This window comes from Anarrhichthys ocellatus, unplaced genomic scaffold, assembly GCF_004355925.1.
Source record: "Anarrhichthys ocellatus isolate YVR2014 unplaced genomic scaffold, GSC_Weel_1.0 scaffold114, whole genome shotgun sequence".
Classification (NCBI taxonomy): domain Eukaryota; kingdom Metazoa; phylum Chordata; class Actinopteri; order Perciformes; family Anarhichadidae; genus Anarrhichthys; species Anarrhichthys ocellatus.
Genome location: NW_022280144.1, coordinates 1 through 12,762, shown reverse-complemented (window position 1 = coordinate 12,762; position 12,762 = coordinate 1). Strand labels below are relative to the sequence as shown.

General features: G+C 43.2%; 1 protein-coding gene across 1 annotated transcript; it reads left to right on the top strand.

The window, feature by feature from the left end:
• Positions 1-3,688: 3,688 nt before the first annotated feature.
• renbp (renin binding protein) lies at positions 3,689-12,741 on the top strand. Its single transcript, XM_031876735.1, has 9 exons — positions 3,689-3,868; positions 7,126-7,232; positions 7,350-7,425; positions 7,530-7,605; positions 9,984-10,165; positions 10,901-11,128; positions 11,414-11,495; positions 11,660-11,835; positions 11,986-12,741. Exons 1-9 carry the CDS (start codon positions 3,773-3,775, stop codon positions 12,214-12,216), a joined length of 1,254 nt encoding a protein of 417 aa, XP_031732595.1. The 5' UTR covers positions 3,689-3,772; the 3' UTR covers positions 12,217-12,741.
• The last annotated feature ends 21 nt before the right edge of the window (positions 12,742-12,762 follow it).

Genomic DNA, 12,762 nt, shown 5'->3' with positions numbered 1-12,762 from the left:
AGCCGTGACCAATACAACTACAAGCATGTGACTCCTGTATGCCAACTGAACCTGCTTCTCACTCATACAGTGTATGACTGCTACATCAGAGGAGGATTTGGGGGCTGAGAATCATGGTCACATAGGCTAGTTTTGCCTTTTGAATTGGTGATTCATCAGTCATCTGACCACCACATTTGGGCTGCTGTTGGTCCAAACTTTACCGACTTCCCAGGATATGAATTAAATCTGCCTAAATTGACATATATATTTTTTCTTTTTGACTATTTGTGAGCAGAAGAACAAATTGTAAACACAACAAGCAGATAGATGATGACATTAAAAGGTTCACCAGCTAGTCTCTGTGTCTGTCTGCTGTCTGGGCACAAGGCAGAGACTAAGCAGTGGATGTTGTCACCGTTGATTTGTCAACTTTGGTTTTGAAGCCTCTAGTTTGGTCATCGCCATCTTGTTTATGTTCACAACTAGAAGTGACACGAGAGTGTGGAGCTGACTACAGTGTGACCATATTTTCAAACTCCCAAATCGAGACCTTAAGTGTACCGCATCGTCACGCATGCAGATGTATGGCCTTATGCACGCACCATAGACATTTTCATCAGGATGGGGGATGAGTATTCCAGCATTTAGCTCACCTAGCTAGCGAGCTAACACGCCTTTCAGCACCATGTACAGCGCCTCAGAGAATCTTGATAACTGTGTAACAATAATAAACTAAAGAACTAAACACAAATAATTTGTCAGTGTGCATAAGCGCAGCAAAATGGACCCGTCACATTCTCTGCCAGCCACTGTATATTGTACATCTGTCTGTCTTAATGTGATCTGTTTTATCAGCATTTCAATGGAAAATCGGCCATCAGACCTCTGCAGCTTGTCCAGAAATCTGCAGCTCGCCTGGTGTTCAATCGCCCCAAGTTCTCCTGCACAACTTCCCTTCTCCGATCTCTACACTGGCTACCTATAAGAGCTCGCATCCAGTTTAAGACTCTGGTGCTAACCTACAGGGCAGTGAACGGAACAGCTCCTTCCTATCTCCAGGCCATGGTCAAGCCCTACACCCCCGCCCGACCCTTCGCTCTGCTGCCTCGAGGTGATTGGTTGCCCCGTCGCTCAGAGGTCCCTACGGCTGATCGACCGGGTCGCGGCTGTTTTCTGTCCTGGCCCCACAGTGGCGGAATGAACTCCCCACTGACGTCAGGACAGCAGAGTCGCTGCCCATCTTTCATCAGGCTGAAAACTCACCTCTTCAAGAAGACCTACCCTGAGCCTTCCACTTAGCATCTATTGCAGGGGTCACCAACCTTTTTTAAACTGAGAGCTACTTCAAGGGTACCGAGTAGTACGAAGGGCTACTTATTTGATGCAAACTTCCTGAATAACAAAGTTGCACAGATCACCTTAATAATAATAATATATGTGAAGAGACTGTTTGATCACATGTCAGTTAATTATTCCTCACTAATTATTAATAATGATTTCCACAACAATGATGGTATAGCTACACATACATATTTAAACATGCAACTTTTATTTCTGTTAATCTGTTTCAACATTTGAAAGTCAGAGGTATCACATCTCTGATATTTTTGTATCATCACATGATTAAAACCGGTTACTTTTGCACATAGCGCCTGCTGGTGAATGATCCAGTGGTAATGTAGACATGTTGAGAAGTCTGGGTCACCTTTGCATTGCGCAATGAAGCCTGCATGCCGGCCCGTCATCGCGGGAGCCCCGTCTGTTATCACCGACACCAGTGGTACCTTTTTCTCCACGAAGAAACTAGTAAAAAGTCTCGTCTATAGCCGAGCGGGGGATCCAACCCTCCGAGGCGCGCGAGCGTCTTTGGGCGCCCGCGTTCCCACCTCTAGTCTGGGCCTTTTCGGTCGGATTGCGTTGCCTCGCCTCTACCCCCGCCACCCCTGAGTTGTTGCCCCGAGGCCTGCTTCGAGGATTTACGGACCTGACGACGGGGTGCGCTCGCGGAGCGCGTCTGGCGCCAACGGGAAGCGCCCGCCATTCGGAACCTGAAAACCTAGTGCAGTACGGCGGCCTCGTCCTGGCTGTCCGCCGTGCGCCTCCGGGTACCCAACTCTCTTATGACAAGAAATATTGTCATTTTAAAATCTACAATAATGCAAGCGTTTTTGATTAAAAAAGAACAGCAACTACAATTTTAGACGGAGCTCCATGGTGCTATTTTTAGAACATGCCTTGCCTTGCCTTGACTCACGTGGTCCCTGCGGGCGACAGGGTGCCCGCGGGCACCGTGTTGGCTACCTCTACTCTATTGTAGTCATACTAGCTTACTGCACTTATTGTATTCATATTAGTTTGTGGCACTTATTGCATTCGTTTGTTTCTGCACTGTACGTTGGCTCTGGTTTATGCTCTTAGATGCGTGTTTGAAGAAAGAAGATTATGACTTTTGGTGACTAGTTGTTCTCTCGAAAACCGATGTTGAATACACTTATTGTAAGTCGCTTTGGATAAAAGCGTCTGCTAAATGACTGTAATGTTATTTAATGTAATGGAAAATGTGTTCTTTCAGTGTGTGCACAACTCAGCATTTTTGTTGCTCGGTACTGTACGAGCTCTTTATAAAAGACCAACGGCTAACAGTTAGCATACTGACAGGTTCTGTCAGGAACAGCTGCAAGCATCATTGAAACAACACATTGATTTATCGACACATACAGACAAATCAGTGTCGAATTCAGACACGTGTTTTTTTCAATTGTGGTTAAAACTGGGACAATTTGGTAGTGACTGATGAAAACCGGGACATTTGAATGTTTCACAGGTAAGTGTTGGGACTTGCTTGAAACTGGGACAATCCTGGACAAACTGGGACATCTGGTAGGCTACAACCAAATGCTGTACAAGACATTTATCGGAGACCAAAATGTCTAATGAACTGAAAACAATCACTAGGTAGCCCCGCCCTAAAGCATATCCTGCTTTATGATCTATTTGACTGTATATGGGACCATACATTATTAAGATACACATTGACACTTTTTGCAAACAGAGGAGTTTCCCCCTGCTGACCACTAGAAAGAATGCAAGTTTAAGACACTTCTCTATTGGCTTTACTTTTCAGACCCGGATGTTGCCGCCTGGGACAAAGGTTTAGTTTCAATGACACAATTACTAATGACAAATAGAAGTTTGTGGAAATGTTTTTATATTTTCCTGTGGTGTGCAGTGTCTCTTATAAATTAACAAATGACAGGTAGTTAAGGAAATTTGAATGCTGGTACAGTGGACGACCCCATGCTGCCATCTGCTGGTTTGTGAACAAATACCGTAGGGACGCTTAATAAACATGTATGAAGAGGACAACACACATAAAATACAACCACTCATGAAAATTAATTACTTGGCATACCTTCAGACACTGACATATTTGTATATAAATTAATCTTTTCAACTCAATCACATAGTACTTTCTTAAAATCTCGTGGTGAGTCTAAAAGAGCATGTTTTTATTTCTCCTCTTTTCTGACATAAAGATAAATAATAATAAGAACAGTGCATAATGCTTTCTTTCATTTTCAACATTATTGTACAATGTTCCCCCTGCTTCCTGACCTCTGTCCTACGAGCTCGTGAGAACAACAGAGTAATCTACTTTTTATGCCGCATGTGCACATTCCAGCCCTTTTGATAGCACAGTTCTATTTACTTGAGTAGGAGCGCTCCGTGTTGAAACCGCTCCGTGACCAGCTTCCACTTCCTCTTCCTCTTCGCCGCTGGAGCAGCGCTGATGCCCGGTCATGTGACGGACGGCTCGTCGGGAGTGAGCCGAGCGCCGCTGCAGGAGGCGTGTCTCTTCACTGTCTGTCCGTACCTGGAGCAGAAGGTAAGAACAGTCAACCCATGGTGCTCCGGTGCTTCTGTCTTCTTTCTTCTAACCGCTACTGAAACGGAGCACTGACATATTGCACGAGAAACACTAACGGCTGCTGCAATGTGTGTGCCGACAGCAGAGGAACTGTTTTTCTCTCTTTTTAGCAAGAATAAGGGAACAACAAGTTATTGGTCGGATAATAGCTTGTTGTTGGCTCGAGACTTTTGATGGTGAAAGATGCCGAGCTAGAAAAAACAAGATGACACATTTTGTGTTTGTGAATTTAGAGAGTTTAACTGTAAAGGGGACAGATTTAGCACAGTTTCAGGTTCGTGCTCTTTAAATTTCCTGGCTTTACTAGAAAGTGTTGACATGCTTTAATGTTCAAAATATGTTTCCATTGCTGCAGTACAGTGCCTGTCTCTTTAAGTGTTTTGTCAGACAAGACACTTGAACGCCTCACAACTCTGGTACGTTGTTTCTTTATGGTACTCTGTAGGCAGATAGTGTTTATTTATGGTACTCTGTAGGCAGATAGTGTTTATTTATGGTACTCTGTAGGCAGATAGTGTTTATTTATGGTACTCTGTAAGCAGATAGTGTTATTTATGGTACTCTGTAGGCAGATAGTGTTTCCTTCTTTTGGTCCCTCACTCACGCAAACCACAGTGGTGAATCAGCACCACCCAGCGAGCATTTTTCCGTTGAAAAGACGTTTAAAGTTGGTTGGAAAGTGAAAGTGAAAGACAATTTGAAGACGTTGATTGAACGTTCACGTTTAGACCAGATTTCAACGGGATTTGCAATACTACAATTTTGTATCCTCTACATTTTGCTAATAATAATATATCATCATTTTAGAGGCTTAGGCCTACTAAGAAACCAGATCCACATTTCTCAGTTGAAAGCCAATATTGCAAATGCTGGTGAAATCTGGTCTAAACGTTTAATCAACGTCTTCAAATAGTCGTTGAAAAAACGTTCACTTTTCAACCACTTTTAAACGTCACCGTGTTTTAAACGTTGAAATGCTCACAGTTCAATATGTAGCAGCCAGTGGCGGGCCGTGCATTTTATACCTGGGCCTTCTGTGCTGTCCTACTACAGTTGAACCACCTCCTAATGACCTCATGATGGCGCCACAGCTACGGTTATAATTTGTTTCTAGGGGTGTAACAATACACGTATTCATATTAAACCGTTCGGTACGAGGCTTACGAACCGAACAATACGTTTGAATAATACTAGTGCATTTGGAAAATGCAGAAGCTTAAATTGTGGGAAATATAATGGTTTTTTTGGACTGCCTTCAACCTGGCAACCACCCAACAGGCAACATGCTGTCTGACACTCCCACCCCCCGGAACAACAACATTCTGGTACGGCGAATGTCGTCTGGGAGGCTACACTAAACTAGCTTAGTAGGAAAACAACAGCAGCAAACACGCTACACTCTCCCCGCAGCATTTAGGCAGCTGAATCTACTGAATTAAACGGGGCTGAAGCAATCGCCACACAATCCCCATTTCTCCAGACCATATTTCTTGCTTTGTAAAAGAAAAGAAAACTCCAAACAGAGAATCAAATGTCCGACCCTAACCCCGCGCATGGCCGGATGCTTCGTCATTAACGGACAATGCATATAGTCAAAATCAATGTAATTAACACAATGACAAGAACAAACTCACAAGAACCAGTTGCATATATTCATATGACAACAAAGCATGACAAATCAATCCAGCAACACTGCAGCGCTAAAACATGTATTCCACCGCACACTAAATAGCACCATTCAAATATCATTCACATCAGAGGGAACAATATTAACCATATTATAAAAACAACACCATAGACAAATGAACACTACTGCAGATATAAAAACAACGAAATAAGTTCACTTACCAAAGCTGCTGTTCACTATTTAAAGACAAAGTCCATCCTCCTTTCTTTGATTACAAAGAGTTTAATGACGCGGTTCAGTTCCAGCCAGAGGTCCACTCGGGTCTCAGCAAAAGTTTTCAAAAGCACCGTAGCTTGTAAGTGTCCTGCCGTGCTATGGTGTCTTGTTGCTGCCTTGGTTAGCCACCTCAGGTTAGCGTAGCGTAGCTCCAAACACCAAGACGCTCAGTTGCAAATGAAACGCATTCCCAGCCATAACATGTGCAACGCTTCTCCGAGCTGTTAGCCAGGAATACCGTTCGTACAAATCCTTTTCCTGGCTGGGTCAGGGCTGCTAGCTGTGGGGTTGGCCGACCCTTTGATACGATGTCCTTTTCTCCTGAAATGTCCTTCTCCAGAAAGGCGTTGTCAGTAACTCCGCCACCAAATCCGTTTCTCCTCCTTCAGCCATTGAGTGTTAAAAAAACAAAGCTAGGTTAAAAAAAAAAAAAAAGAATCTACACCAAGCAAAACACTAAAAATGTCATAACTTCTTACATATCTTTCAACTTGAACTCTTACTATTACTACTAACTTCAGCTAGCTAGCTTAAGTTTCACAATAGTGACGCTAGCCCAATGACCAATCACAGCGCACGTTAATGCTGACGTACTTGTAGACTACCTAGACAGCTCTGACACGTCAAAGAATACGGCCAACATGTCAAACTAAAGATCTGATTGATTGAAGACTATGACAATCAACAATATCGTCCCCATTTACTTTAATCTGCAAAGTCTACCTAGAGGGCCTCGGGCCTCTCTTCTTACCTAGAGACACAGAGGTGGAATCTGATTGGATAAAAGCTCTACTTAAAACAAGCTGCACTGGAAGCAGAGCAACTGAGGGAGACAGTTGCTGTGCAATGAGATAATAAGATAATGGGAAATACATGTAGTGTATTTGTGAAAAATTATTAAATTAAAGGCTTTGCTGGCCCTGACGGCCCACCACTGGTAGCGACTAAATACTTAGTCATAGTAACACATCATCAGTTTCCACTTACAGGACAAAGAAGACCCAGTGACACAGACAACAGTTAATTTATATTTATTAAGCAACAATATAAATATAACATAAACAATGTTCTTATACAACCATAATCTCCCTTTACTTCTTTAAATGTCATTGTCAAAGCCACACAGGAGCCGGATCCCAGATCACAAAAAACGTGAAGAGGGATCTAAAGTTCTATATGCTCCTTTTTTCTTTTGTGGTCTGTGATCCAATCTGTGTCTCTGATCCGTGATCCGATCCAAACCGTGAGTTTTATGATCCATTGCACCACTAGTAAGATGATAAGTGTTTTTCATTGATTTTCATGTTTGAAGGGAACCATGTCTGTGGTGAAGCTGGAGGAGTGGCGACAGCGGATTCGTAAAGAACTGGACAACGCAGTGGCCTTCTGGCTCAAATACTCTCATGATACGACACATGGGTACTGTACCAAAAAGTTACAACTCATAACTTGCATGCTGAGCAGTTGTGTACAGCTGTTTGTACTGTGCATGCAGTTTATGTTTCCTTGTGATAAACTTCCTGCTCTGTGTTTCAGAGGCTTCTTCACTTGTATCGGGAGGGATGGGAAGGTTTATGATGAGCTGAAGTATGTCTGGCTGCAGGGTAGACAGGTGAGTCTCTCTCATGATACTGGCAGTGCGGAACAAGTAATCCACTGCCTGATATGTGGTCATCAGATGTTAGGTGAATATATTTTGGCTTGTCTCTTTCACAGGTGTGGATGTATTGCCGCCTGTACCGAACCATGGAACGCTTCCGCAAGCCTGAAATTCTGGAAGCAGCAAAAGCCGGTGTGTGTGTGTGTGTATGTGTTGGAATGTAAAGCTCTTAGCGTTAGCACTACTGAAGTGTCAAGAGAGAGTTTTCTGTTCTCTCTTTGGTTGAATCTTTGGTACTCTAGACTGGCTTTCTTTCAACGCAAAGGAGCAGCGGCTCTTGCCGGATGTCTGAGCTGCCCATCCTATCTCTAAGGCTGAGCCCAGCCACCCTATAAAAGAAGCTCATTTCGGCCTCTTGTATCTGTAATCTCGTTCTTCCAGTCACTAACCAAAGCTCATGATTACAGGTGAGGGTCGGAATGTAGAAGGACTGGTCAATTGAGAGCTTTGCCTTCTGGCTCAGCTCCCTCTTCACTACGTAGGTCTGGTACAATGCTTGCGTCACCGCCCCTCTGACCGAACAGCCTACCCATCTCCATTTTACCCTCACCCATGAACTCAGTAACTCACTCCCCAGAGGATGAACCCTTTAGTTTTAATGAACCCAGACAATGTTTAGCCTCAGCACTGGAGAGCCTCTGGAAGAAGAGCAAATTCATCGCTGTTGTTCCTACAGTCCAAATAGAATTTCATTTCACAATTAACACTAGAAATGATGAAGGCACTTTCAAATGACATGGTAGTACAAAATGCAGACCATACTTAGGTGTGTTATTTTTTACTTTCACCAGTTCACTGTCGTGTTGTTGGATTTAGCAAAGATGGAAGCCTCAAGAAGCTGCTTAGCAGAGCTTTTTTAAATCTCAGGTGATACTTCTTACTTTCCAGTATATTATTTAATAGTTTTTGCAGATTACTGGATCATACTCAACATGTGTAAAGATAAAATGTATGTGCATTTAAAATGAACAAAGTGAACATTAGTTTAACGTGACCTCAGCTCAATCTTTGCAACAGATGGTGCACACTGCTTTTGTAGACTCCGGTGATTCATGACAGTCATGATAGTGTTTGCTGTGCACTCTCTGCTAATCATCATTATGGCATGTAACATGTAACATGTCGTCACTGTTGGAAGGAAACCTTGGAGCTGCAAAAATGTCATCTTTATGGAAACTAAGAAACAAACCTTTCTAGGCCCAGTTTGGGATCATTGATGTGTTTTTCAAATCAATCACTGGGGCAGCTTGTGAAAGAACAGCAAACACTGATCTTCCTTCATGTCATCACAATCTCCAGCTGACCACTGTTCTCCAGCACGTGCGAGCATTACAGCTCTTAAAGGGGACATAGCATGAAGAGCTGTCTTTGTCAATGTTTGTGCACATACGTTTGGGTGTCTGGAGTGCCTACCAACCCACAAACTGTGAAATAAGACATCATTATAGAAAATAATCAGGCTGCCTATGTTAGAAAACATGTGATTCAACAAGCTATTCAGATTTGCCTCCCCTTCCTATGTCACATGCATGCTCATTAGATTACCCCCCCCCCCCCATCCAAAAAAACGTATATTAATGAGAAGAGATAGCTAAATGGTCGTTTCACTGCAACATCGGCATGCAGCAGCAGAGCTACGACTCCGCCATTTTGGACTGAAAGCGGCCACAGTAGTATCAAAGGGCACCAGTGGAACGTTTGCCTACAGAGTGCTGTACAAAAGTAAAGCTAAATTTGTTCTATTCTATTGTGATATATTTTATGTCCCTATCAAAATGGCCTGTGTTTAACAATATGCATTCGATTTCAATTATTTACTTACTTAACTATCTCTTTAATACATTCCCCCCCCCCCCGCTTCCCAGAGGAGCTGGGATCTAGTGTCTAGGACCTCCACAGTAGATGTACAATAGACCACAGCCCATGGATGTATATGAGAGGCCTTGCTTTTGTCCAGCGTGTTCGTAAATAACCTACAATTAATAATTCTGTGTTCATTTCTGTATATGTTGTGCTACTGGCCGATAGCCGGTTGTTTGGGAACAGATATGTTAATGCATTCACCACGGTACAGGCTTTACAGCACACAGCCCGTGGATGTATAACATGGTAATACAATTGATCAATTCCAGCCAATACATCCATTAATATAGCATGCCAATCAGAGCAGACTGAGCTATTTTCGGGAGGACAAGAGACGGGCGCTAATACGGAGCGGTATATTCACACAGACAGTATGCGAAAAACAATGTGTGTTTTTTTACATAAAAGCATGTAAATGTGTTCTAGTAAAAAAAAAAAAAAAAAAAATTATGAACCTAAAAAAATTAGCACAGTACAGTATATCCCCTTTAAAGTCATATCTGAACAAAGCTGAAGTGAACATTGTCAACTAATTGAACAGATAGATGAAGCCAGCAATCTCACGTATTCATGTGTGTAAAAAAGGGCTTTATAAGTTTTGCTCATGAATCATAAGCTAATGTTACATTGTTCTGTTTGCATCTTAGGGGGAGCTTTCCTGAGGAAGTTTGCTCGTGTCTCCAGCAGCAGCAGTGGCCAGTGGAAGTGTGCCTTCTGCTTAACAAGAGATGGTAAAGCACTCAAGATTCAGAGGACCATATTCAGTGAGTGTTTCTACATCATGGCCATGGATGAACTGAGCAGGGTCACTGGTGACAAGGACATGCAGGTACAAAGCAATAATCAAAACTATTTGTATATAATACATATGTTGGAAACTCCTGGTCCATAACAATGTTTGTGAAAGATGAATGTCTCAGGAGGTAGAGCGGGTCGTTCACAAATCACAGCCGGTTGATCCCTAGCTCTGTGTTGTGACTATAGTTGCCACATGTATTGCACTATGCCCACTTTTTGCTGATTGTGCATGAACAGAAACAGACGTTGAAACTCATCAAGCTATGGTAAAACTAGTTCCCCTATTTATTTTATTTTATTTTATTTTGCAACTCTGGATCGTGGTTCCCAGAAAATGGTCCCAAATCTATTTTGACATTGTTAGACAACAAAACGCTCCCTATAGTGGGGTAAGTGCTGACAAAAACTTAAAATTCTGATGATTCTGGATATTAAGGGAAGTATAATATACCACTTTGTATGCAAATGTTTTGTACTTTGTGGTCAATCTACAGTTAGAGTTTTCAAATAGAGTTGTTTTTTTTGTTTCCTCTACAAACTATTGGACCCCGCAAATATTTAACACAATTGAGCAGTCAATATAATAACCTTTGCTATAATAATAAAATGATGCATTACAGAGTCAGCATCAGTGACTCAACGTACATGAACGTAAAACGGAAGGTGAATGTGCCTGAACACGCTTGATCCTCCTACAACCACCCTCACATTCCCACATGGTTGCACCATCACTCTGATGAGCTTCTGCTCTGTCGTGTGTCACCAGCTGGAGGCTGAGCAGATGATGGAGCAGTTGATCTACTGGGTTCGGGTGGACTCGTCGGGCCTGGGCCGGCCCCAGCTTCCCGGAGACGTTCCCACCAACAGCATGGCGGTCCCCATGATGCTGCTGTGTCTGGTGGAACAGCTAACGGAAGGCCGGGGTCGGGAGGTTGCTCAGAAGTACAGAGAGCTGGCCAGCTGGTGTGTTCAGCAGATTCTACAACACATCCAGGTATGCTTCGTGATTGAAATGACCCCATAAAGTGGTGAGATTTAGGGCAGTTCAACGCTAACTTTTACAAGTAGGCATCATCTTTTGGTTGCCAAAACTGAAAATATGATTGCCACCTTATATTTTCAGTAATTATTTTGTTGGGAAAGAGTTGGCAACACTGAGCTGGGTTTATGGTTAAATCACTTAAAATCTAGCATACTCTTGCTGCTCAAGATTACCAACCCTGCGTTTAATATGCTGAATATAACATTTCTTTTTTTTTTCTCTTGTAACTTGGTACAGAGAGACGGCACCGCTATTCTAGAGAGTGTGTCACTGGAGGGAGCAGAGCTGCCAGGTTGCCAGGGCCGACTGCAGAACCCAGGTAAACACTGCACCGCCTGCTGACCAGTCAGCCAGATGATGGCGAGCACAGTGAGTTGCAAGGGGGAGCTCGGGTTGGGCTCTTATCCTGTCCTTTGTTGCCGACCTCAACATTTTCCAACGTGTCTTTGGTCTTCCCCCACATGTCGACCCGTGCTGACTCAGGCCATGCTCTGGAAGCGGGCTGGTTCCTGCTTCAGGCCAGTGCAGAGCAGGAGGACGAGGAGCTCCGGAGGACCGCCATCAACAAGTTTGTGGAGCTGCCTTATCAGGACGGCTGGGACAAAGAGCACGGCGGCTTCTTCTACTTCCTGGATGTGGATGGTCACTGCCCCACACAGGTGAACCAATCACCCATACACACGATGGTGTTTTGCTTTAGACAGTTGACACAGTTGCGACAGAAGATATTGTTTGCATTTGTCTGATCACTGAGTTTTCTAAAAAAGCATGAAATGAGGCTGTGTGCTGCTGTTTGTATGTTTGACCAGTTGGAGTGGAATATGAAGCTGTGGTGGCCCCACTGTGAGGCTCTCATCGCCTTCCTGATGGCCTACAGTCAGACCAAGAAGCCCGATCTGCTGGAGAGATTCTCTGAAGTTTACGAATACACCTTGAACCATGTGAGTTGTTGGCGCTGTAGCGTTTTATTAGTTATGTCAAAACATTTTGATGAGCATTTTTCTCTTACTTTTCAGTCTCATGCACATGTGCTACTTTAAGTGCAGACTTGGAGTCAGGACGCGGTTAGCTTAGCATGAAGACTGGAAACTGTTTATGGTTTTAGAGAAAGCTACACTCTGTTTTCTTGATGAACATGCAGGCGCTGTGTGCAGCATCAATGAGTTTCTTCTCCACACTGGCAACTAAATAACCCCCCTACTATGAGCTTTCCTAAATCTAACTTTTTAAACACCCAAGTGGTGATGGTTCTCAGATCTGCTGTGCATTTGGAGTGTTTTTCATAATATATATACGTCATTGAAATGGTGAAGCCACTGTACGTATACACCACTAAAACTGAAACAAACTTCCTTTCACTTCTCATCTAAAAACGTATGTCCTGCATTATTAATGTGTGAGTGTTGCAAAGCAGCTGTTTGTTTTCTTCCCTACTGAGAGCAGTTTTGGGCAAGTTACTCAGGAAGTGTAATAAGTTTTTACTTATTTCTTTTAAAACCAATAACCCATACCCAGGTATACATATACCCAGGTATACACATACCCAGGTATACGTATACATATACCCAGGTATACATATACCCAGG